We start from the raw sequence: 25,018 nt of genomic DNA on the forward strand, positions 1-25,018 counted from the left end.
CAAATGGGAGATAGTGGCGTCATTGGTGTCACCAGACAATGTTATACATATACTCAGATTCTGCTCCAAAGTACGCGTCGACTAGTAAGAGTACAATGTTCTTTGTTAAGAACTGGCCACTGGCCGCGACCGCACTCCAAAAAAAATACTCACAAATAATTGTAATTTTTTTTTTTTCACTTCTGGAGGCGCTATGCCACTGTCCGCTACGGCACTCCGAAAAAAATATCCCAAGCAATTTGCAGATTCTTTTTTTCACCGCTACGGGCGCTTCTCAAGTGTTGGCTCAAAACCGAAAATAAGTTGAAGAGTCCTACACGAATGCGAAAGAGACAATGAAAACTAACAAAAGCGAGTGAGAGGACACGAGTTCTAAGATTAATCCAATTGAGCCCGGTAAAGCTGATTAAGTCGCATGTGGTGATGATTTTTAAAAATTGTTATAAAATAAATCATATAAAACAAGAAAGAAAAGCTAACTTCGGCGGAGCCGAAGTTGATATACCCTTGCAGTTGAGTCGCCGTCCGCTAGGTGGCGCCACGCATCTTATATTATTAGATATATAGCGGATCGTATATAGTCGGCCGATCCTTATGAAATTTGGCATATCGAATTATTTTGCCAAAAGAGGAATCCATTGAAACTCCCATGCTTCTAACTTGAAAAACAACGAAGTTATAGCATTTCCGATCAATCAGTTATATGACAGCTATAGGATATAGTTGGCCGATCCTTATGAAATTCGACAAATCAGATTGTTTTTCCCAAAATAGAATCTGTACCAAATCCCATCTTTCTATTTTAAAAAACAACAAAGTTATGCCAATTTCGATCGTTCTATGACAGCTATAGGATATAGTCGGCCGATCCTTATGAAATTTTGTACACAAGATATTTTGACCAAATATAACATGTGTAGAAAGTCCCAACCCTCTGACTTAAAAAACACCAAAGTTATGGCATTTCCGATCAATCAGTTATATGGCAGCTATAGGATATAGTCGACCGATAGACGCCTTTTGGCCTTCATTTGGAAAAAGCTTTAAAAATCGATTTCTTGAATTACTTCTGAAAGAAATGTCGGATCGGGTCGGTTGAGGTACCAATCGAATAAAAATGCGAATATATAAATATATCTGGGGACTAAAATGTCTCCACCAGCCCCAATTTTAGTGATTCAAAATGTTTTTACATACTTTCACCCTAATTTTTCCCAAGTTTTTGGAAAATATTTCGACAAAAATTATCTAATTAAAACAATACGTTTCAATTGGTGTATAATTGATTCAGATGGGATGCCTACAGAAATTTTTTAATTCTTCAGCTATATATAGAGTCTCCTCGCGCACGCCAAGGCAAGATCGTCCCCTCATGAACCGTCGTGCAAGGTGATATCAAATAAAAAACCTCTTGATGATGTAAAATACCGGGGACAAACTTTAATGCAACGCCCAAAAAAACTGATATCGAATAAAAAAACCTTTTCACGAGGTAAAGTAACGGTGGTGAACCCGCATGCCACGTCCAAAATATATGATATTATTTTGGTGACATGGAACAATAACAATAAACAAACAGCACATTTCGGGTAAGAATATTTTTTATACCCTCTAAAAGTCACCCAACATGGTAATCAACGGTCCGGACCCCCGTTACAAATTGATGCTGCTGTTTTAGTAACTGCGACACCAAAACCCTAACTGGTGATCCATCAAAACATATATTTATTTCCCGGCTTGCCCCTGACACATCTGAGATTAATATCTTGGCTTATATCAAATCTAAAACATAAGCTGACATAAAGGTGGCGAATATTACTAAATTTAAATACACCTCCACCAGGCACACGTCATCGTCCAAAATACGCGTGCCCGTGTAGATGTTTAATACTATTTGTTCTGTCCCTACACCACTTTTAGACGTGATGAGGAGGAGTGCTAATTTCTGTAGACTCACAATTCGCTTCTGAAGAGGTACAATCACTAGAGTTTGGTGACATAGAAGCATGACACAGGCCTCATAAGCTGGTGGAAATATTCGTCGCCCAACAATAGTTCAATCTTCTGGGGCTCCGTAAATTCTGGATCGGCTAAGCGCAACTGAGGTGGGATATTTCTTTGCACCTGATTAGGGTGAGGTGGTTGATTGGGCATTATTTCCGATAGTACGACTACCTTGATTTGTTTTTGAAAATCAGTGGCTGAAGGGGTCCGGCTGGTCCATGTAGTGCCATTTCGGTGCTTGGTAACAGAACGGCGGGTTTATTTGTAAGAAGGGCTGAGGCTAAACACTTCACTCGTGATGAGCTGGACTGACGTGGCGCGCTAGACGTATCATTGTCACTTGACTGGTTGCCTGACGCTCAAGGTTTTCTAACATCTGCTTCAGAGATTGTTGCGTGGTTAGATCGGTGATGGCTAGTTCTAAAGATGACCACGTGTGTGGGCCCAATTTTTCGTCAAAGATGTGTATCAATATTGGATCCCAGTTGACTGTTGACATATTGAGTGCGTTGAGAACGGCGACCGTTCGGAGCAAGGTAAGCTGATCCGCAAGATAGGCAGTTGGTCCGGTGATCCATTAGTTCTGGGGTGTACGAAAACTTCTGTATCGTGGACTTAATCAACAGCCATTCATTATGGTATCGATTTTTTAGCCGTGGCCAGGCATCCTGGTAACTGCCCTGTCCGTCAGTTGATTCTCCTCACGGCTTCTAAGTTTGGTCGGCTGCTGGATTTGTTTTTCGTTTCAGATCCTGATGGAATTACTCTTTTCAGAACTGTGCCCCTTTATAATCCGGAGGATTCCTATCATCTCACTCTTGATTTTTTATCAAAACCAATACTTTAATTGACCTTAAGTCTCCTCTTAAATCTCATAAACTGAATAAATTAATTTTGGATTTTGACTGGTCCGATCTACTGGCATGTAAAGATATAAACATTGCCTTACATAAATTTGATTACACTTTGAATATATTTTTCATTTATTAAATTTATTTTATTAAATTTAAGGAACGTCAAGAAAAGACATTTAAATAAACTGTACATCTGTCTGTATAGTTCGTTTTTCAATATACTTAGTAGCACGGTCCTATAGCTCCGCGCATGTAAACGCAGAATGTAAAAGAGTTATATTCGCCGCTGCCGGAATTCAGTTTACTAACGATCCGAAGCAGTTATAACTTTCTAAACACTTAGAGCTAACATGTATATTTTTCTGCTCTGCTTAAGTTTGAAAACTCATATTGAAACACTGATCCGGCAATGCCCGATTTCTTTGGACAGTTTTTTCAAAAAACGTATTCACCTCGCACCATTCCAGCTCAGCTCAATATGTCAAATATAAGTTTGGCCGAATGGATATTATAGGCCTAAGTATAATATTCATTCGGCCAAACTTATATTTTTCCCATCTTTTGATAAAAGTGGTGTGATTTCGGATCTTCTTAAGGTTAATCCCGTTTATTCGTCGGGCGATGAAGTACCAGGCTGTGTTCTAAGGAACTCTTTAATTCGCTGGAGACTTCGATCGTTCCCCTTATATGAAAGGAATTTTACATTATTCCTCTGTATATAAAAGGGAAACTATCCGACGTTGCCACATAAAGAGGCATTTCTAAAATTCAATTCCAAAGCTTTTTGAAAAATTAATCACCCCATATTGGCAAACACCTATGTTTCTCAACTGATCTCCTTATTTGGATTTCGAGCTACTTATCTGGAAGAACCCAACGTATCTTCTTTAAACATGATTTCTCGCGTTTAGTTCGCTTCACCTCTGGAGTACTCCAAGAAAGCCATCTTTTTACATTATATAATAAAAATTATCCCTTGCCTTATCTGATTCTTTTGTACTTATGTACGTTGATGATGTTAAGCTTTGTCTTCAGTATAGATTCACTAGTGCCACATCTAGACTTCAATCTAATTTGGATAAATTTTAAATTTGGTGTTTAGCAAATAACCTAAAGCTTAATGGATCGAAATGTAAACTCATGTAAACTCGAAACGAAACTCATGTAAACTCTTTTATTGATCTAGACCTCAGTTAGGTGAGGTCAGTGTCAGTGAGGTCACCTCACCAGGCTATGTACTTACTCTATGAACGCCTTAAAACGATTAACTTAGGTTATCGGCGTTACAATTTTTGATTATGGATCGTGTGTCTGAAGTCCCTAATACGGAGTTCATCGAGATCACATAGAATCTGTAAAAAAAAAAACCTCCTAATTTTCGCCCTTAGAGGACTTAATTGGGATTCAAATATTCACCTTCCCTCCCTTCCTATCCTAGTAGACTCTTATTAATCACTCATAATCATCACTATATAGTCGTCGTGCTTCTATATCATCTCCTTAATGGTAATGTAGACAGCCAGCAATTACTAACATGCTTAAATTTAAACGTTCCTATTAGAAGGACTAGAAACTTTCGTCATCTACTCCTTACTGCCCAACACGATTAATTTAGGGTATTATGTTCGGTTTCAGTTTGCTCTACGTATAACCTAAAATTTTTTTCTCGGATCTATCCCCGCGAACCCTGTACGTTATGTGGCAGCGGCATCGGTCGGTTGGTCGGGAGGTGGGTTGTACTTATGCAGCGGGAACCGCGCAGGCATATGCGTGTTATAATATTGGCATTATATTTACTAAGTCAGCGTTTTTTAAGTATATTAGTTTAGAACTCCTTAATAACATCCCAAAGACAATCTATAGTCGTGGTTTGAAATCAGAAACTGCCTTCTTAACGTTGGACCACAAATTCTCTATCGGATTTAGATCCAACGGCTGCGCAGGCCACTCCCAAACTTTTACCGAATTGTTGGACAACCACTTCTTTGCCTCTTTTTCTTGTTTCGGGTCATTATCCTGCTGGAAGATAACAAAATAGGCATTTCATCTTCTGCGAAGGGTAACATTACAGCATCTGCGAAGGGTAACATTACAGCAGGCGGGTGAAGGCACTATATATAGCTGAAGAATTAAAAATTGTTGGTGTGAATTCAATCTGAATGAGTGATATACCAAACGAAAGGTATTGTTTTCATTAGAAGGATTTTATCAAACATTAGCCAAAATTAGTTTGGTTTGGGAGAAATTTTCGGAAATGTAAAACACATAGTGAGGCATTGTTGTTACAACACAAAGTAAAGTAAGACAGATTCTGCTCGCGTCGATTGGTACCTTAACGATTTTTAAAGAATTTCCCAAAAAAGTAACGTCCGCTTTTGATTTATTTTACTTTTTAAATTTTTTTTTAAATTTCAGTAACGTAGAGTTATTAAAAAACTGGAAAAACGTTTGTGATTTTACCTTTCAGTAAAAAAAAATTAGTATATAAAATACTGGTTTAAAAAAAAATATATACATAAAAAAAATATTTCTTTTTCACCGGGCCGGGCTGGGCCAGTCCTTATTCAAAAAATTCCGTTCCGTTATACGATTTTTATGCCCCTGAAAAGGGTATTATAGAGAATGAGATAATGGGATAAGACAGGACCACCTCCTGATTCGATATAGATAATATATGCATGTACGTCTTTGTTTCTTTTACAGGCAACGGCACTTTGGTATAACTTGGGTATTGGGATGGGTATTTCTACATGATCAATTTATCAATAAGCATTGTCAGACTTCACTAGCGGTCAAAAGTTTGGGTTCAACTCATTATTTGCAAATAATGTCACCAAAATCAAATTTATACTTAGTCATTGTTATTTTTTAAGATGAGGAATCTGAAGGTCAACCCCAGCCCCAACGTTTTGGTAAAGGGCGTCCCAGATCAGTGAGGACGACCACGCAAAGTATACCAACAAGCAGCAAAAGAGGGCAACGAGACCAGTCAAGAAGACAGCATGGGCTCATCCTCCCAAGAAACGTTCGAGGAGTGTGAGATGGCATTTGCGATGAACGCAGACGATCCAACGACAATCGACGATGCGAAAAGCTCAACAGATGGGATCGGCTGGATAAGGGCAGCTGAAGACGAATTTTTGGCGCAGGTTCTCAACAACACTTGGCAAGTTGTTGAACGTCCAAACAACCGACAAATAATTGGCAACAAAATGGTTTTCCGAACCAAAGACGATGGCACATCCAAGGGAAAGAAGAAGGTGAGGCTAGTGGCAAAGGGCTACGCACAAAAACCAGGCGAAGACTTCTATGAATCGTACTCCCCCGTTGCACGGTTCACATCAGTTAGACTATTGGCAGCCTTAGCGGCACAGTCTGATATGGAGATCCACCAAATGGACGTAGTAACGGCATACCTAAACGGTGAACTGGAGGAAGACGTGTACATGGGATAGAAGGTTTCAACGAATTTATGGAAAAATTGGCATCAAGAGTTCCAATTGGTTCCAATCAGAAGAATCCAGAAGCGAAATACGTCAAACGAATTTATGGAAAAATTGGCATCAAGAGTTCCAATTGGTTCCAATCAGAAGAATCCAGAAGCGAAATACGTCAAAGAAGCCAAGTGGCTCTATCCAGTACTGAGTCCGAGTACTTAGCCATGTCCGAGGCAGTAAAGGAGGCTTTATACCTAAAGAGTCTTCTGGAGAGGATCGGCGGAAAAGGCAGACCTATACGCATCTACAATGACAACCAAAGCGCGCAAAAACTGGTTAAAGGCTTTGGTTTTCATCCCCGCACAAAGCATATCGACGTGCGCCACCACTTCATCCAGGAAAAACATAAGATTGGCGACATCGAAATTGAATACATGCCGACGGAGCAGATACCAGCCGACGTCCTGACGAAGGGATTAAGCAGTAGCAAACATCGTGGCTGCATATCATCATTGGGCGTCACCGCATTTAATTAAGTTGAATAATTAAAGTTATAAATTGCTACTTTGAGGGGGCGTGTTGTAATATACGCATATATTTGTATCAAAGCAGCAACTTGGCAACTCTGTTCCAATATGTATTAGTTCTGAAGTTCTTTTGTTCAAGTTCAGTTCTAACTCAAACGTGAAGCACGAAAGTCCAATGCAAGGGACGCGATCATATTTTCAACAATTTAATAAACTGTACTTTATACTCCTTTTTCATTCTTAATAACTGACTACCACTTTATCTGGCTGTTGACCAAAATATCAACACATAATTTATGCTTAGGATTAGCAAATCTTTTATTTATGTTTAAATTATGTGGACTTTTACAGATACTTTGCAGTATAAATTTATATTTTTGATTCCTCAAAATACCCACCTTTCCCTCGTAATACAGCAGCGCATACTCTAGGCATCCTTTCGATGAGTTAACCCAATGTTTCCGTTGAGAGTCTATTCCAACAAGTTTGTACAAAACTCCCAAAGCTTTGGGTTTTGATTTGAATTGGTTGGTTGCATTTTTCTTACTTCTCTGTCCAATTCGTTCCATAACGATAAAATGGGGTTACAGTCAGTTGACTGAGAAGGCCATTCCATATATTTTAGTTGTTTATGCTTTTCTTTGGTTGCTATATAATTCCGGCAGAATTTGGACGTGTGTTTAGGATCGTTATCCTCTTGGAAAACGAATCCAGCACCCACAATTCTTTTACCGCTGGGAAAAGCGTGTCGTTGGAGAGTTTTATGGTACAGTTTCTTGTCCATAATGCCATTGATTTTCACAATATCTCCGACTTGTTTACCTCCAAAACATGCCTAGATCATGATTGTCCCTCCACCATGCTTCACTGTTGGAATAACACATTGATTAATCATGCGTTCACCAAAAAAATGATGCACATATTTTCGACGTCGTTCGTTAAAAATTTCAAATTTCGATTCATCCGTAAAAAACACTTTCGGCCATTGTTCAACTGCCCAATCTTTTTTGTTTTTGCCCAATTCAATCTTTTATCTTCGTTTTGGTTTCGTAAAAGTGGTTTTTTGGCTGCAGTAAATCCTGTAAGCCGTAATCACGCAGACGTCGCTGTACCGTTGAAACAGATTCTTGTGTTTCCCGTGTAGAATTGAGTTGTTCACGAATTTCGGGTACGATTTCTTTTGCTTTCAACACAGATGAACTTGTCCTCTTGTACCTCTTGTTACTTTAGGCCTTCCAAAACGATTACGACTCTGATTGCATCCTGTTTCGCGGTTTCTTTGTGTTATTGCCGGGACGATGTGGCTCCCACGTTTCTTTAGCAAACACACAATTTTTCTTTTTTATAACGTTTATTATTCAATATCCGTTTTAGTTTGTGTATGGTGTGTGTAGTATATGCGTGTTATGCGAGCTAAAAAACTTCGTGTTTCTTCCACACGTTAGTTTCACCGTGTTTTTCTTTTCTTTCTGGCGATGGCCGACGCCTTGCCTTCTTTTCGGCCGTTACTAACCTATCGATAAGTTTTTGCTTATTCTAACAGTTCAAATTCAACGCAAAAAATCTATTACGACGGCAACATTCCCTTCCCCTTAATTGATCCGGTTCGTGGTCAGTTACCATCCTCCAAGCCGACGTCCAAAACCGCTACCTTCGTTGCTGGTCTTTCCAAAATGCCATGTTGGGTCTTTATAGTCACGCGTCGAACTTGCCCATCCTTGGCCATCATTGTGTCGGTTACTCGTCCTTTTAATCACAGGTTCCTGGGGAGGAGCTCATCCGGGCGCATACTCTTTAATCCATCGCTGCCAAAAACGGTCCTGAGTGCTGAGCGCTGAGCCTCAATCCATCTACGCTGCAGATTCATCCCTTCTTTTTGAAGTGGCTTGTATCCATTCGCTGACCCCAACAGTAGGTAGTTCGGGGTCATAGCGGCGTCATCCTCAGTGTCCAGACATATGCATATCCTCCTCGCGGATGTTGATCCTGTAAAACATTTCCGCAATGTCTTCGCAAATCGCAATCTTGTTAACACGAAAGGCTAGTAAGACCTCTATGAGTGGGTTTAGGCAATCTGGTCCCCTGAGTAAGTAGTCATTCAGTGCACATCCGTGTGCCTTCGCGGCTGCATTCCATAATAGTCTTATCTCACTCGGCTTATTTGGATTTCGCGCTATGAATATCGGCAGATACCATGTACGGATGTTCTCACGACAGGTTTTCTGTTTGGATAGCTTAACCGCGTATCCTTTGTCTAGAAGGTTCCTGACTTTGGCGTCAATCTTTTCGTACACATCAGGTTCCTGAGAGACCTTTTTCTTTTCTCACGGATTCACTCTCAAATCGAGTTGTTTCTGCGGTCCACTGTAAACACATTGACGCAGCTTGGCCTTATATTCCTAATCTTTTGAATACTGATGCGTCTACTAAGGTCACGGATGATCCTTCGTCTAGGAATGCATAGATTTCGATCATCCTGCTACCATTGCGTAGCTTAACTGGAATGATGCGAAAAAATTGACTTCCGTGGTTGTCGTCTTGATGCGTACCCACCAGACTTTGTGTTCTGCCTTTTTCCGTGTGAAGTAGCTCATTGTGCCTCCTTGTACATCCGTTAACTCCACAGTTTCCGGTTCGGCATATATTGCGATGTACTTTGAGGCAGCAGAAACTTGCCTCACCTGCCACCTGTGCTCCGTGTCGAGGTTTAAGAACACCTGACATTGTGTTGGGCGCTGACTGATGTCGCCGCACGCCACGCACCCAAATTGGACTTGCTGCTGAGCTGCTTCCGTCTGCCTCGCGTTCGACCGTGCTTGTCCTCGTGATGGTCCAGGCTCAAACGCCTCTTCTCTTTCTGCTCGTTGGCGACTCTGTAGCTCGAACCATCCCGGCTTTCGGTACATCAGTGGGGTACATCATCTGCATTAGAAGCTTATATTTTTCTTCTATGAACTTTGCCTCCGATTGCCTTTAATCCTCTAGCATCTTTAAAAGCAATTGGTTCCTAGTCCTTTTCGGATTTCCTTCCATCGCGTGTGTGTTCTCTCCGCTGCCGGCGGTATCGATTAGAGTATCGACAGCTAGCGTTTTGTCGTGCGTTACGGGGTTGGCCATTGCGTCTTCACGTGTTTGAGGCTATACCGGTGATCTTTGCATACTGCCGTACGGTGCTATGTGGCTGCAACTCGCGAGGCAGAAATAGCAACTCCAATCCTTGCTCTCAATGTCGTCTACGCCGGCACACTCAAAATGGTACCACCTTCCGCAAACGTCACACTAAACCCAATTTTCTGACGCTGTCTCGTTCTTGTTCTCGCAAATTTGGCACACTTCTATGTTTATGCTCCACTCTAACCGGCGTGCGTGTTCTAACGCGCCTGCATGTATGCGTGTGCTTCCGACCGACGCCTTGCCTTCTTTTCGGCCGTTACTAACCTATGGATAAGTTTATGCTTATACTAACAGTTGAAATTTAACGCAAAAAATCTATTACAGCGGCAACACTTTGCAACGTTCGCATTTTGAGAAACATTTATTTTTGAAGCAATGTTTCGCATTGAATAATACTCATCGTATAATGCAATTATAATTGTTTCACCTTTTTTCTAAACTAAGCTCTGCTTTTCGACCCATTTCTTCCCATAAAAAATAAAATATACCCTTTTTCAATTTTCAATGATACGCTAGTCCTTTGATTTCTGACTTCAATTTACTTGAAAATTCCTTATGGACTTTTCGATATTGGTGACAAAATGTGTCTTACCTTTTTATAGCCTTGCAGAGGGTAATATAATTTTGGTCAAAAGTGTGCAACGCAGTGAAGGAGACATCTCCAACCCTATAAAGAATATATATTATTGATCAGGATCACCTCCTGAGTCGATATGAGCATGTCCGTCTGTCTGTCTGTCTGTTTCTACGCAAACTAGGCTCTCAGTTTTAAAGCTATCGAGTTGAAACTTTGCACACATTCTTGTTTTGTTTGCAGGCTGTATATAAGTCGGAACGGCCGGGATCGGTCGACTATATCCTATAGCTGCCATATAACTGATTGATCGGAAATGCCATAACTTTGTTGTTTTTAAAGGTCGATGGTTGGGACTTTCTACACATGTTATATTTGGCCAACATATCTTATCTACAAAATTTCATAAGGATCGGCCGACTATATCCTATATCTTTAATAGAACGATCGGAATTGGCATAACTTTGATGTTTTTTATGTTAGAAAGATAGGACTTGGTTTTCATTTTGGGCAAAATAATCCGATTTGCCAAATATCATAAGGATCGGCCGACTATATCCTATAGCTGCCATATAACTGAACGTTCAGAAATATCAAAGTTGTGTTATTTTTTACATAGATGCTGAAGACTTCTTTCAAAATTTGGATACGGTCGGCCGCCTGTATCCATTATATGCAATATTTATATATCCGATCCGATATACATTCATCTTATCTTTTAATATAAGCTCCGTTTATTTTCTGTTTGTATTCGTTTTGTATGATATGAAAGTGAAACCCGAAACACGAGTGGTCCCTATTTCAATTAATCGAGATTTTTCTGTACTAAATAAAAAAATTGAATTTAAATTTAGCGCCCTGACGGAATTTTACAATATCATTGTAATACGATTGTGTAAAAAATAAGTCTGGCAGAGCAAAAGAGGATGCCACTTTAGTGTGACCTAACAGAAAATTCCAGAAAATATTTTTTAAAATGAAATTGGTAAACGATATTTCGACGGATAAAATATTACGATAGAAATATATCAGTTTAGGGAGAATATCGATGGGATAAATATTTGATACATCCCTAATTGAAAATAAATAATATTCAACAAGTAAATTGCTACTTCAACTTTTTGTTTGAATCCCATCTTTGTTGATGAGAAACTGACCAAGCCCATAAACAGCCAAGCTGGCTATCATATAGTCGGTTCAGTAAATAAAAGCATACTGCACCGGCTTCCAAGTATATATTTTAATTGTTTAGCCTGGAGGTCGGATGCACAAATGAGTTGCTTTAGTGCGATGAACGCCCCGCTGCTGGGTGAGATGGAGCAGACCATAGGAATGCTGGAACGGGGAACTATTGTGACCAAGTTGTACGGAAAGCAAAGGAGACCTGACCGCCGCCGCCTGATGCTTATTCGTGAGACGCAGCAATTACTATGGGCAACAGTGGCCGCGCATTCACCCCGCTCCGACTACGAGGGCGCTATCCAGCTGCGTGAAATCCGTGAGATCCGCGTTGGCAAGCACTCAAAGGAATTCCGCCTATTTGCTGAAGAGTGCCAACGCTTTGAGAGCAGCAAGTGCTTTGTAGTTCTGCACGGAACCAACTTTAAGCTTAAAAGTTTTTCTGTAGTAGCGTTGTCGAAGATTGAGGCCGAGAACTGGGTACGTGGTCTTCGCTACATGGTACGTGACACGTTGGCCGCACCGTATCCCATGCAGATCGACCGGTGGCTGCGACGTGAGTACTACCAGATCGAAAATGTCAACTCTCAGTCGACAAAATCATCGGATCAGGGTCCCACCCAGGTTACCATTAAGGACTTTAAACTGTTTTTGGCCAGCGTTAGTTGCAAAATGAGCACCAGCAAGTTTATGGAATGCTTTAGCGAAGATGTTCGGCGCAAGCATGACTTAAAATTTGATGATTTCTCTCGTCTTTATCAAAAGCTCCTGCAGCCCAATAACTTTGTGAACACTTTGTGCAACAGTAATGGTGTATTTCCGTACTCGCAGGACCAACAGACAGTGCGACAATTACAGTTAAAACAATTCCTAGAGATAGAGCAGCGCGAACTTAATTCTAGCGATTTGAGTGCCGCATCAATTGCTTCTTTTATACGCGACCTAGTTCAAGATGTAGAACGGGACGTACAGGAACCACATCTTACAGTCGCAGAGTTTGTGGATTTTCTCTTTTCAAAACAAAATGATATATGGGACAAAAAGTTCAACAATGTTTTTATGGACATGACACTTCCGCTATCTAACTACTGGATAGCTTCCTCCCATAACACCTACCTAACCGGCGACCAGTTCTCCAGTGAGTCTTCTTGCGAAGCATACGCCCGGGCGCTACGTATGGGTTGTCGTTGCATTGAGCTGGATTGCTGGAACGGTCCGGACAATCTTCCCTATATTTTCCATGGCCACACAATGACCTCAAAAATAAAGTTTATGGACGTAATTAAAACTATTAAGGACCACGCCTTTACTACCTCCGAGTATCCGGTGATCCTTTCCATTGAACAGAATTGTTCTCTAGAGCAGCAACGCAATATGGCACAGGCGCTTATCGAGGTGAGTTAGGTTCCTTATGAATATGTCAGATTTTATATAGCTAAGATTTGGTAAGAGCAAAGTTCTTATTTGAAGTCATTTATTTATTATTATTAACTTACTATATTTATACCCTTGCAGAGGGTATTATAATTTTGGTCAAAAGTGTGCAACGCAGTGAAGGAGACATCTCCGACCCTATAAAGTATATATATTCTTAATCAGGATCACCTCCTGAGTCGATATGAGCATGTCCGTCTGTCCGTCTGTCCGTCTGTCCGTCGGTCCGTCTGACCGTCTGTCTGTTTCTACGCAAACTAATCTCTCAGTTTTAAAGCTATCGAGTTGAAACTTTGCACACACCCTTCTTTCCTTTGCAGGCAGTATATAAGTCGGAACGGCCGGGATCGGTCGACTATATCCTATAGCTGCCATATAACTGATTGATCGGAAATGCCATAACTTCGTTGGTTTTCAAGTTAGAAGGATGGAACTTTCTGTGCATTCTAATTTGGGCCAACTTATATGATCTGCTAAATGTCATCAGGATCGGCCGTCTATATCCTATAGCTGTCATATAACTGATTGATCGGAAATGCTATAACTTCGTTGTTTTTCAAGTTAGAAGGATGGGAGTTTCAATGGATTCCTCTTTTGGCAAAATAATTCGATTTTCCAAGTTTCATAAGGATCGGCCAACTATATACGATCCGCTATATATCTAATAATATAAGATGCGTGGCGCCACCTAGCGGACTGCGACTGAACTGCAAGGGTATATAAACTTCGGCTCCGCCCGAAGTTAGCTTTCCTTTCTTGTTTAAGTTATGTTAGATCAGAAATTTAAATTTGTTTGACCAAAAAAATTATATGGGATATACTGATTGAAATTGCCATGCTATGCCATTAATGCTACAAAATGATATTTTTAAACAATAAATTCATATGTACATATATTTTTATTGACAAGGCGTGAGAATATGAGTACTGGCTACGACACACACTTTTATTCATTTTATCCACGCGGATAATAGGAAACCGAAAAATACTTGATATATCCCTAAATCGGAATAATATGAAAATTTCCATAATAAAATAGTTTGTACCTTAAAAATGCCAAGTGGTGTAAACTTTTAAGAAAACCGAACATTTATCCTTAGGAATAATAATTTAAAATTTAAGAAGTTTTTTAAATATCTTTAATCTAATATCCTTTAAGTCGTCTTAAAATAAAACAATTATTTTTATAGCCTTGCAGAGGGTATTATAGTTTTGGTCAAAATTGTGCAACGTAGTGAAGGTAACATCTCCGATCCTATAAAGAATATATATTCTTGATCTGGATCACCTCCTGAGGCTGTCTGTTTCTACGCAAACTAATCTCTCAGTTTTGGAGCTATCGACTTGAAACTTTGGACACATCCTTCTTTTGCTTATATATAAGTCGAAACGGCCGGGATCGGTAGACTATATCCTATATGTCATATAACTGATTTATCGCAAATGACAGCACTTTAGTGGTTCTTAAGTTAGAGGATTGAGACTTTCCACACATGTTATATTTGTTCAAATATCTTCTCTTATCTATTAAAATTCATAAGGATCGGCCGACTATGTCCTATAGCTGCCATATAACTGAACGATTGGAAATGGCACAACCTTGCCTTTTTTTAGGATGCTTCGGGCTGTTTCCAACATTTTGATTAGAAAATTGATTTGATGGTGGAATTCTTATAAGGATCGACCAACTATATACGATCCTATATATACATATATATTAATATAAGCTGCTACCTAACTGCAAGGGTATATCACCAAAGGTAATCGGCTCCGCCCGAAGTTAGCTTTCCTTTCTTGTTATACCCTTGCAGAGAGTATTATAAATTTGGTCAAAAGTGTGCAACGCAGTGAAGAAGGCATCTCCGACCCTATAAAGTATATATATTCTTGATCAGGATCACCTCCTGAGTCGATATAAGCATATCCGTCTGTCTGTCGGTTTCTATGCAAACAAGTCTCTCAGTTTTAGAGGTATCGAGTTAAAACTTTGCACACATCCTTCTTTTCTTGCAGGTAGTATATAAGTCGGAACGGCCGGGATCGGTCGACTATATCCTATAGCTGCCATATAACTGATTGATCGGAAATGCCATAACTTTGGTATCTTTTAAGGGGGCAGGATGGTTTGAGACTTAAAAAAAAAAATTTTTTCAGAAATTTTTTATATAATAGAACATTATCTCAGGAATATCCTGTGCAAGTTTCATGTCGATCGGACTAACGCTCGCTGAGATACCAATTTTATACTTTCTTTCTATCCATATACTTTCAATTGCTTTTAAAACTTTAGACGCGTTTTTCTCAAAACAACTTTTTCAAGCCGGTGCGTAACGTAACTCAAAAAGTAATGCTCGGATCTAAATAAAATTTTTCACACATCTTTAATACAATAAATACTTGCGGATGAACGAACGATTTTTTTTTTAATTTTTTTTTACCATTTTTACGGGCAATAATGGGCTAATTTTTATGTAAAAATAATACCTCCGACTTTACAACCGCGCCAAAAATTCAAAATTGCATATTTTTCAAAATGGTTTCGTTCATCCGCACAATAATCTAATATTTTAAGTAAATCAATTCAATTTTTTTATTTCCGATAACACTGTAAGGCCAGACTTTACGCACCGCAAGATAATAAGTTTTTGAAGCGACTCCGGCCGACTGCCCGTCACGGGATGAATAATAATTATTTCTTAACAAAAAAATTTTTATATACTCTCCAAATATAGCCATATATCGTGTTAAAAAAATGGAATAATTCTATTCACTCAGAAATGAAAAAAAAAATCTGAAAATCTGCCTTTTTTCAGCCTCTGAAACCATCCTGCCCCCTTAAGCTAGAATGATGGGACTTTCTGCCAAATTTCATAAGGGTCGGCCGACTATATCCCATAGCCGCCATAGACCTGAACGATCGGAAACGGCACAACCTTAACTGCAAGGGTATATCAACTTCGGCTCCGCCCGAAGTTAGCTTTCCTTTCTTGTTTTATTTGATTTTAAAATAAAATTTCTTAACAAAGATTATTGTAAAAACAAATGAACCCTAAACAGGGTTAGATAAAGAGACAGAACATAGATACTTCAGCAGCTGCTTATTTTCTCTTTCTGTTTCGCGTCACTATTTACATTTATACGACGTTGTCAACAAATAAAAATAATAAAAATAACCAAATCAAGAAAGGAAAGCTAACTCCGGTCGGAGCCGAAGTTGATATACCCTTGCAGTTAAGGTTGTGCCGTTTCCGATCGTTCAGGTCTATGGCGGCTATGGGATATAGTCGTCTATAGGATAGAGTCGGCCGATCCTTTTTTTTCCCAAAATAGAATCTGTACCAAATCCCATTTTTCTAACTTAAAAAACACCAAAGTTATGCCAATTTCGATCGTTCTATGACAGCTATAGGATATAGTCGGCCGATCCTTATGAAATTTTGTACATATTTGATATTTTGGTCAAATATAACATGTGTGGAAAGTTACCCTCTTACGTTACCAACCCTCTTACTTAAAAAACACCAAAGTTATTGCATTTCCGATCAATCAGTTATATGGCAGCTATAGGATATAGTCGACCGATCCCGGCCGTTCCGACTTATATACTGCCTGCAAAGGAAAGAAGGATGTGTGCAAAGTTTCAACTCGATAGTTTTAAAACTGAGAGACTAGTTTGCGTAGAAACAGACAGACGGTCAGACGGACAGACGAACATGCTCATATCGACTCAGGAGGTGATCCTGATCAAGAATATATATATATATATAAAGAACTTTATAGGGTCGGAGATGTCTCCTTCACTGCGTTGCACACTTTTGACCAAAATTATTATACCCTCTGCAAGGGTATACAAATTAGATTTAGATAAAAAATTAGAAAAACCTGAGTATGAAGCATTTATTTTTAAGCAATCATCTGCGTTATGCGCTGTCTCCATATGATCAAAAATAAATATAATTAAAAAACAAGAAAGGAAAGCTAAAATAAAGCTAATAAGGAAAGCTGATATATGTACCCTTGCAGTTAAATAATTTCTTATATTATATAAAAACTTTTTTAAAAAGGGGAAAACGTCCAACTTTGTACCTGCAAAAAAAAGAAAACTAGATAAAGATGTTGCACAGTCCATCGAAAAGAAGGTTCATCGTGCAGCTATGGACACTCCACCTAAACATGATGGAGGCATTGACAATTCGGGCACCGAAACACCACCTTCGTCCAAAAACTCCGACATTGTGCAAGTAACATTGTGATTGCTGTGATTGTGGTGAACATTGTGAACATTTCCAATGATGTTGGTAATTTCGTGGGACAAAAAATTGACGATCACGTAAAACAAATTTAGCTTGAAAACCCTTTGAATCCTCCAATAAATTATACTTTCCCATTTTCTTCGAGTATTCTGTTCACTTACCTTAACGAACGTGAGCTCTGAACGTTCTTTCTCTTGTCTTCGCCGCATCAAAAAATGGCTTAGAACGACCATGCTTCAAGAAATACTAGTTGGATTAGCGTTGTTTCATACGCATCATGACATCGAAATCACCGCCAAAGAAGTGATCGAAAGATTCGAAAAACTTTGCAGCCATTGCTTTGCGTTAGAAAACACGCAATGTAAATAAATTTTTTTGTTTGAATTTTTTATAAAATGAGCCACTTTTTAATGCATAAATTTTGTTTACTTTTCAAACACAACCACTTTGTTTACATAAAAATTTGAATTGATAATTTTTGTTTCATAATTTGTAATTAATTTTTATTTATAATTAAGTTTCCTAGCAAAAATAAGTTTGAGTCGAAGAATATATTCAATTGGTTTCAAAATTGGAAAATATTGGTAATGCGGTAAGAATCTAATCCGTTTTTGTAACTTATGTACCCTAGGTCTTTGGAGACATGTTGCTTACCCAACCATGTGATCGGAACGAGCAGCACTTGCCTTCGCCGTTTCAATTGCGACACAAAATAATACTGAAGCACAAGAAACTGCCGCAGTTTGACGACATTGGAAATGGTATTGGTGTTACGGGGACGTTAACACAAAGATCTTCCCTTGCCGCCGGTGGTGGTGGAGCTGGCGAGATTGATGGCGAAAATGTGCGGAAAGTGTTTAAGGAAGGCGTACTTTACTTTAGGGACCCGGTTGACAAGTCGTGGAATCTTTACCAGTTCGTGCTAACTCATCAGGAGCTTATTTATTCCTCTGAAATCAATGAATCGCGCAATGGAAACTCAGAGGATGACGATTTTGGCGTATCACTTTCCGGCACCTTAAAAAATAGTATACAGCAGAAGCAAAAGGACACGTCAGTGAATGATGAACTACACTTTGGAGAAAATTGGTTTCACGGAAAGCTGGAAGGTACGATGTTTGGAGTATATAGCCATGTAAAGTTTTTGAAGCCTTTGCATATATATGTATACGTATATATGTATACATGCTTATTTGTGGGGCATCATTTTCTTCTTATTTAAAATTTAGTTCTCCATTGTTTTTAGGTGGAAGGAAAGAAGCTGATGACCTTTTAAAAAAGTATAAGCACCTTGGTGACGGAACATTTTTAGTGCGCGAGTCTGCTACATTTGTCGGGGATTATAGTTTATCGTTTTGGCGTCGAAATAGGCCCAACCACTGCCGCATAAAGCTAAAGCACGAAAATGGAACTATCAAGTATTACTTGGTGGAAAATTTCGTATTTGATTCGTTATATTCGCTGATTGTGTACTACCGAAAAAACATGCTGCGCAGCTCGGAATTTTCAATCATTCTAAAGGAACCGGTACCACAGCCAAAAAAACACGAGGACCAGGAGTGGTTCCACCCTAACACAACTAAAGAGCAGGCCGAACAAGCACTGTGCCGGTTAGAGATGGGCTCATTTCTGGTGCGACCTTCGGTGCAAAGCGCGAATGCATTCGTGATCTCGTTCACGATCAATCGAAAAATTAAACACTGCCGCATTTTACAGGAAGGGCGTTTATATGGCATTGACACGATGAATTTTGAATCGCTGGTGTCGCTTGTTCACTATTACACACGGAATCCGCTTTACCGTAATGTAAAACTAAGTCATCCCGTATCTCAGGAAAATTTGGTCCAAGTACTGACGGAGGGCGCCCAGTGTGCTCTTGTGGCCACCGGCGACGGCAATGTAGCTTCTAATTACATGGGCCCCAACCTAGACGAGTATGTCACCTGTAAAGCTTTGTATAGCTACAAGGCAAGCAAACCAGACGAACTATCCTTTCCGAAGCACGCGATTATAACGAACGTACAGCGAGACAATTCCATGTGGTGGATCGGAGACTACGGCGGTATGATAAAGAAACATTTACCTGCGAACTATGTCAAGGTAAGGATGAGGGGCGTTGTGTTTAGGTAAAATTTAAAACTCTGATTTCTAAACATCTGAATTTCATGATACGCAGGTTATTGACTGTGCCACGGAAGACTACAACTCTATGAATGAGGAAGGCACCGATGGTCGCACGGACTCTATCGAGATCTTTGGAGCTGTAGCCTCACTTTTCGAATCAAATGAGCCAGGTATCATCTTTAAACTGCAGATACAAACACCGACTATGCAGAACCCGTTTGTGATAGGTTTTGACAACCAGGAGATAGCCTATGAATGGATAAAGGCTATCCAAGAAGCGGCTCTTGTCGCCAGCCAACTGGCTACAGAGAGACGCAAAAAAGAACGCACAGCCCGGGTGGCCAAAGAGATGTCCGACCTTATCATATATTTCCGTAGTGTCCCGTTCCGGGAACACTCATGGATATTCCAAGAGATGTCCAGCTTCCCAGAAACAAAAGCAGAGAAACAGTTCTTTCAAAATAACCCCCAGCTTTTTCTTACCTATCACCGTCAACAGATTAGTCGAGTGTATCCGAAAGGCCAACGTTTGGATTCATCCAATTTCAATCCCATGCCATTTTGGAACGTTGGCTCGCAAATGATCGCGCTGAACTACCAAACTGGTGATAAAGCCATGCAATTAAATCAGGCTAAATTCCGTAACAACGGTCAATGCGGTTATATTCTGAAGCCATCGTTCATGCAATCTGACTCTTTTAATCCGAACAATCCTCAGTGCAACGGACTCAATGAGATCAAAGTTTGCCTTCGACTAATTGCGGCACGCCACCTATTTCGAGGAGGCAGGTCCAACAACCCACAAATCGTAGTCGAGGTAGTGGGCGCAAGTTTCGATTCAGGCGTTAAGTACCGAACTAAAGTTAATGAAAACGGCTTTAACCCCGTGTGGAACGAAACCTGCGAATTTAGCGTGCGCAACCCACACTTCGCCATCCTTCGGTTCGAGGTGCAGGATGAAGACATGTTTGCCGAAACCCACTTCATTGCGCAGGCATGCTATCCTCTTACATGTTTGCGCCAAGGATATCGCAGTGTGGTTCTGCGTAACAAGTTCAGCGAGGAACTAGAGCTGTCTTCTCTATTGGTCCATATAACCATTGAAAGTGTCTCTTCCACCTAGTTATTGGACAAGGTCGCTAAAAGTTCACTAATTCGCTAAATGTATTTTTTATACTTTTGCTTTTTTTATCAAAAAGTTTCCAATTCCCATTTGTAGAAAAATATCAGGGACCGAAACTTATATTTTAATCTTTAAGTAATATCAAAAGGACTAGTTATTCCATAACACATATTTATGAATGTTAGCAATAAGGCAACTCCACGTTATTCCCAAAAGTGCCAATCAATCATTGTTTGGATCACCATTTTGTTTGTATTCATACTCATAGATTGGCTTACAATTTTGACTGAAAATAGTCAACGGGTCTATTATTATTGCATCTGAATATTGCATATTTGAAAAAAAATGTAAGGTCAATGAATATATGTTGTTACACATATTTAATCTATTAATATTAACTAAAAAAAGAAGGAAAAGCTAACTTCTGGCGGAGCCGAAGTCGATATACCCTTGCAGTTAAGGTTGTCCCATTTCCGAACGTTCAGTTATATGGCGGCTACCGGATATAATCGGCCGATCCTGATAAAATTTGGCAGAACAAGTAAGATTGCCCAAACTGGAATCCGTAGAAGTCCCATCATTCTAGCTTAAAAAACACCAAAGTTATGCCAATTCCGATCGTTCTATGAAAGAAAGGATATAGTCGGCCGATCCTTATGAAATTGTAGATAAAATAAGTTGGCCAAATATAACAGGTGTAGAAAGTCCCAACCATCTAACTTAAAAACAACAAAGTTATGGCATTTCCGATCAATCAGTTATATGGCAGCTATAGGATATAGTCGATCCCGGCCGTTTCAACTTATATATTGCTTGCAAACAAGGATGTGTGCAAAGTTTCAACTCGATAGCTTTAAAACTGAGAGACTAGTTTGCGTAGAAATTGACAGACAGACAGACGGACATTCTCATATGGACTCAGGAGGTGATTCTGATAAAGAATATATATACTTTATAGGGTCGGAGATGTCTCCTTCACTGCGTTGCACACTTTTGACCAAAATTATAATACCCTCTGCAAGGGTATAAAAAGTGACAGTGATTAAAATTTTATATAATAAAAACTATTCAATATTTTTAAATGGAACAAAAATAATTATTTAATAATACTAATTATTATTATTTATTTTATAATTATAATTATTAAGAACAATTAATACATAACATTTAAAAATTGAATGCAGAAAAATCTTCCATAGTGTTTCGCAGAAATCGGTGTTTGAACTGATTTTAAAAAAAGCAACTTCTGTCTTTGCCGCGTGCGAATTCTATAGTTATGTATGTGTGAATACAAAAAAAGTTTCCCAAAATTAATTCTTGCGCCAATTATAGTTATTATTTATCAAATAAAAAAAAATATCAAATTTGACCGTAGATAACTGCCCACATAAATGGGAAAAGTGAAAACAATTATTGCAAATGTAACTGTTATTCGCACGGCAATATATAAATTAAGATTTGTAATATTTATATTTCTTAGGTGATAATTTTAAATACTTTGTTATATCATTCAAAAGATACATATACGCATATTTCCAGAAAATGCCTTAAATATTTTGTTATATGTGATAACAAATATTAAACATTATTTTAATATGTTATAAATATTTATTCAATTTTGTATCAATAATACATTATTTTATTATTATTTCCTCTCGATGGGGAATGTATATAAGTACATATGTAAGTACATGTTATTACAATGTATTGCAAGCCGCTAAAGAATGCATCAATAAAAGCTCCATGTATTTTGAAACGAAAATAAAAATGCAAGGGAGAATGTTGACCTGTAGACTAAACCAATGTGTGCAGAAACCTATAAGTTAATTATTTTTTCTCAAGAAGGATGATCTTACTATTTGGGAGGTATATTTCCTAATTCCGTAAAAAAGCGATGAAATCTGTCGCTTCCAATTAAAAAGACATATCTATAGTTTCTACAGTTTCAGTAATGACACCAAATAGCTTTTAGAAAATACATCACCCTTTTAACTTTGTAGTATAACAATTTCGCCATGCTTGCGTTTTATTATAGATTCCTTTTATATGTATATTAGATCTATTCCTATTCCTAGCATAGATTCACAGAGTCCAACACCACCACCACTTACATCATTTTAATTTTTAAAAATGTATAATTTTAACATTAAAGAAACACTATATTTTAAGAAACCACACATTTTAAGAATTGCAAGAATTTAATTTTAATAATGATAAAATTTGTTTAATTTATTTCAAAACAAGAATGGAAAGCTAACTTCGGGCGGAGCCGAAGTTGATATACCGAAGTTATATGGTGTCTATAGGGTATACTCGGCCGATCCTTATAAAATTTGAGGAGGGATTATTTTGCCCAAAATGGAATCTGTACCCTAGCCCCATCTTTCTAAGTTAAAAAACACCAAAATTATGCCGATTCCGATCGTTATATGAAATATATAGGATGTAGTCGGCCTACTTTAGTATAGTAGATAAGATATTTTGGCCAAATATAACATGTGTAGAAAGTCCCAACTTTAAAAACAACAAAGTTATGGCATTTTCGATCAATCAGTTATATGGCAGCTATAGGATATAGTCGACCGATCACGGCCGTTCCGACTTATATACTACCTGCAAGGAAAAGAAGGATGTGTGCAAAGTTTCAACTCAATAGCTTTAAAACTGAGAGACTAGTTTGCGTAGAAACAGACATGAAAGTCTGATATGTTTAACGTGAGCGCCTGCCACGTTGGCTTAATCTCACGGCCCCCTTGGGCGTGGGATATGAGACTATGCGTCAATCAGCACCCCTTTGGAACCATGTTCCGCCGGATACCAAATGTAAGTCAATCTATTCGGTCATGACTTAATCCTCGGTTAAGGATGGAGGCCTATCTAAAACCTCTTCCGATCTATGGGATCACGGCCCCCGGTTGTATAACGCAACTCCACGTCGAGCCAGAAGACTCTACCCGCATTCAGGTTTTAAACCACAACCACCACGTAGCTCCCTAAGGGGCCTCAACCATAGCCAGGACGGAACAAGTTCCGTGGGCTCTGGCTCCCGTGGTACCAGAAATTATCACAGCCTCCGGTCAGGCGCCGTGCCAACAAGGACACTATCGATTTTGACTCCAGAACAGTCACGAGTCGGTGGCCCTGGATAGTGCATAGCAGCTGGGAATAGATTATGAAGTGGCCGAAGCCACGTCAAAAGGTGGTACAGTTTTATCCACCATGTTCATGGACATGGCTTTCTCACTGTTCGGAGGCGAGGACTATTCCTTCCTCTTCCGCAAACCGCGGTACTCGCTGCTGGTCAGTGACCAGACCGCTCGAAGACGGCTAGCTATGTTCCCAACAACCCCTAAGGGCTTGTGACGAGGTGGAGTTAGAGCACCATCTCCGTGAATCCTCATCACCCGTGGTACCAGAAAAATCCTCTGGTCAGGTTCGTGCAACTAAAAGAAGCACTCCCACTTTGGCTACCATGAAGCTCGGGGACTCGTAGCCCCGGTAGACAGACAGACAGACGGACATGCTTATATCGACTCAGGAGGTGATCCTGATCAAGAATATATATATATATATATATAGAACTTTATAGGGTCGGAGATGTCTCCTTCACTGCGTTGCACACTTTTGACCAAAATTATAATACCCTCTGCAAGGGTAGAAAAATATATATTGAAAGGTCGCAAAATTTACTATGCAAATAATAACACCACTTTTCAAAACTAGTGGAATGGCGAATTTGAAATAAATAATCATTCTAAAATTTTAAACCAATAAAAAGATGCCCATTGGTGGGCAAACGACTTTATTTCGGTGTTAAGAAAAAAAATTCCAAAAGTAAAATTTTTTGAAAATTTTTGGAAAAATTTCATTTTTGAATATTTTCCAAACGGGAGTTGAGCATTTCTAAATATTGATGGGCATTTGGTGGGTGGGAATTGATGGGCAATCGATTGCACCCTTCTTTCCCAAAAAATATCATTTCACCCGACCCAACTTCTCGTAACTCAGTCGAACACGTTTATAGACTTTTTCGTAAACCATTCCTATGGTATCTTTTGGATCACTGTGCTGTTAAATTTTTTTTTTAGCTCCTTTTAAAGCTTTGTAACAGACTTAAGACTCTCGTAATATTTTCTTTTTACACTTGGTACTTGGTCTTTTTACACAACAGTGGAGTCTATCAAGGGGATTTGCCGATAACTTACACTGTATGTATGTGACCGCGACTCGAACCATTGAGCAAGAAGAAGGCTGCACGATAAACATTATTAAATAGAAGGACCTATGAATATAATTAGATTAAGTTCCATTATGTAAATTATATAAAAAAATTCG

The 25,018-nt window shown here is 39.1% G+C and overlaps 1 protein-coding gene across 1 annotated transcript; it reads left to right on the plus strand.

Moving 5' to 3' along the window:
* Positions 1-11,572: 11,572 nt before the first annotated feature.
* LOC6501908 (1-phosphatidylinositol 4,5-bisphosphate phosphodiesterase gamma-1) lies at positions 11,573-22,445 on the plus strand. Its single transcript, XM_001967126.4, has 4 exons — positions 11,573-13,144; positions 18,068-18,545; positions 18,683-19,536; positions 19,613-22,445. The coding sequence occupies exons 1-4, from the start codon at positions 11,843-11,845 to the stop codon at positions 20,681-20,683; spliced, it is 3,705 nt and encodes a 1,234-aa protein (XP_001967162.1). The 5' UTR covers positions 11,573-11,842; the 3' UTR covers positions 20,684-22,445.
* The last annotated feature ends 2,573 nt before the right edge of the window (positions 22,446-25,018 follow it).

The sequence above is a fragment of the Drosophila ananassae genome, chromosome XR (genome assembly GCF_017639315.1).
Source record: "Drosophila ananassae strain 14024-0371.13 chromosome XR, ASM1763931v2, whole genome shotgun sequence".
Classification (NCBI taxonomy): Eukaryota; Metazoa; Arthropoda; class Insecta; order Diptera; family Drosophilidae; genus Drosophila; species Drosophila ananassae.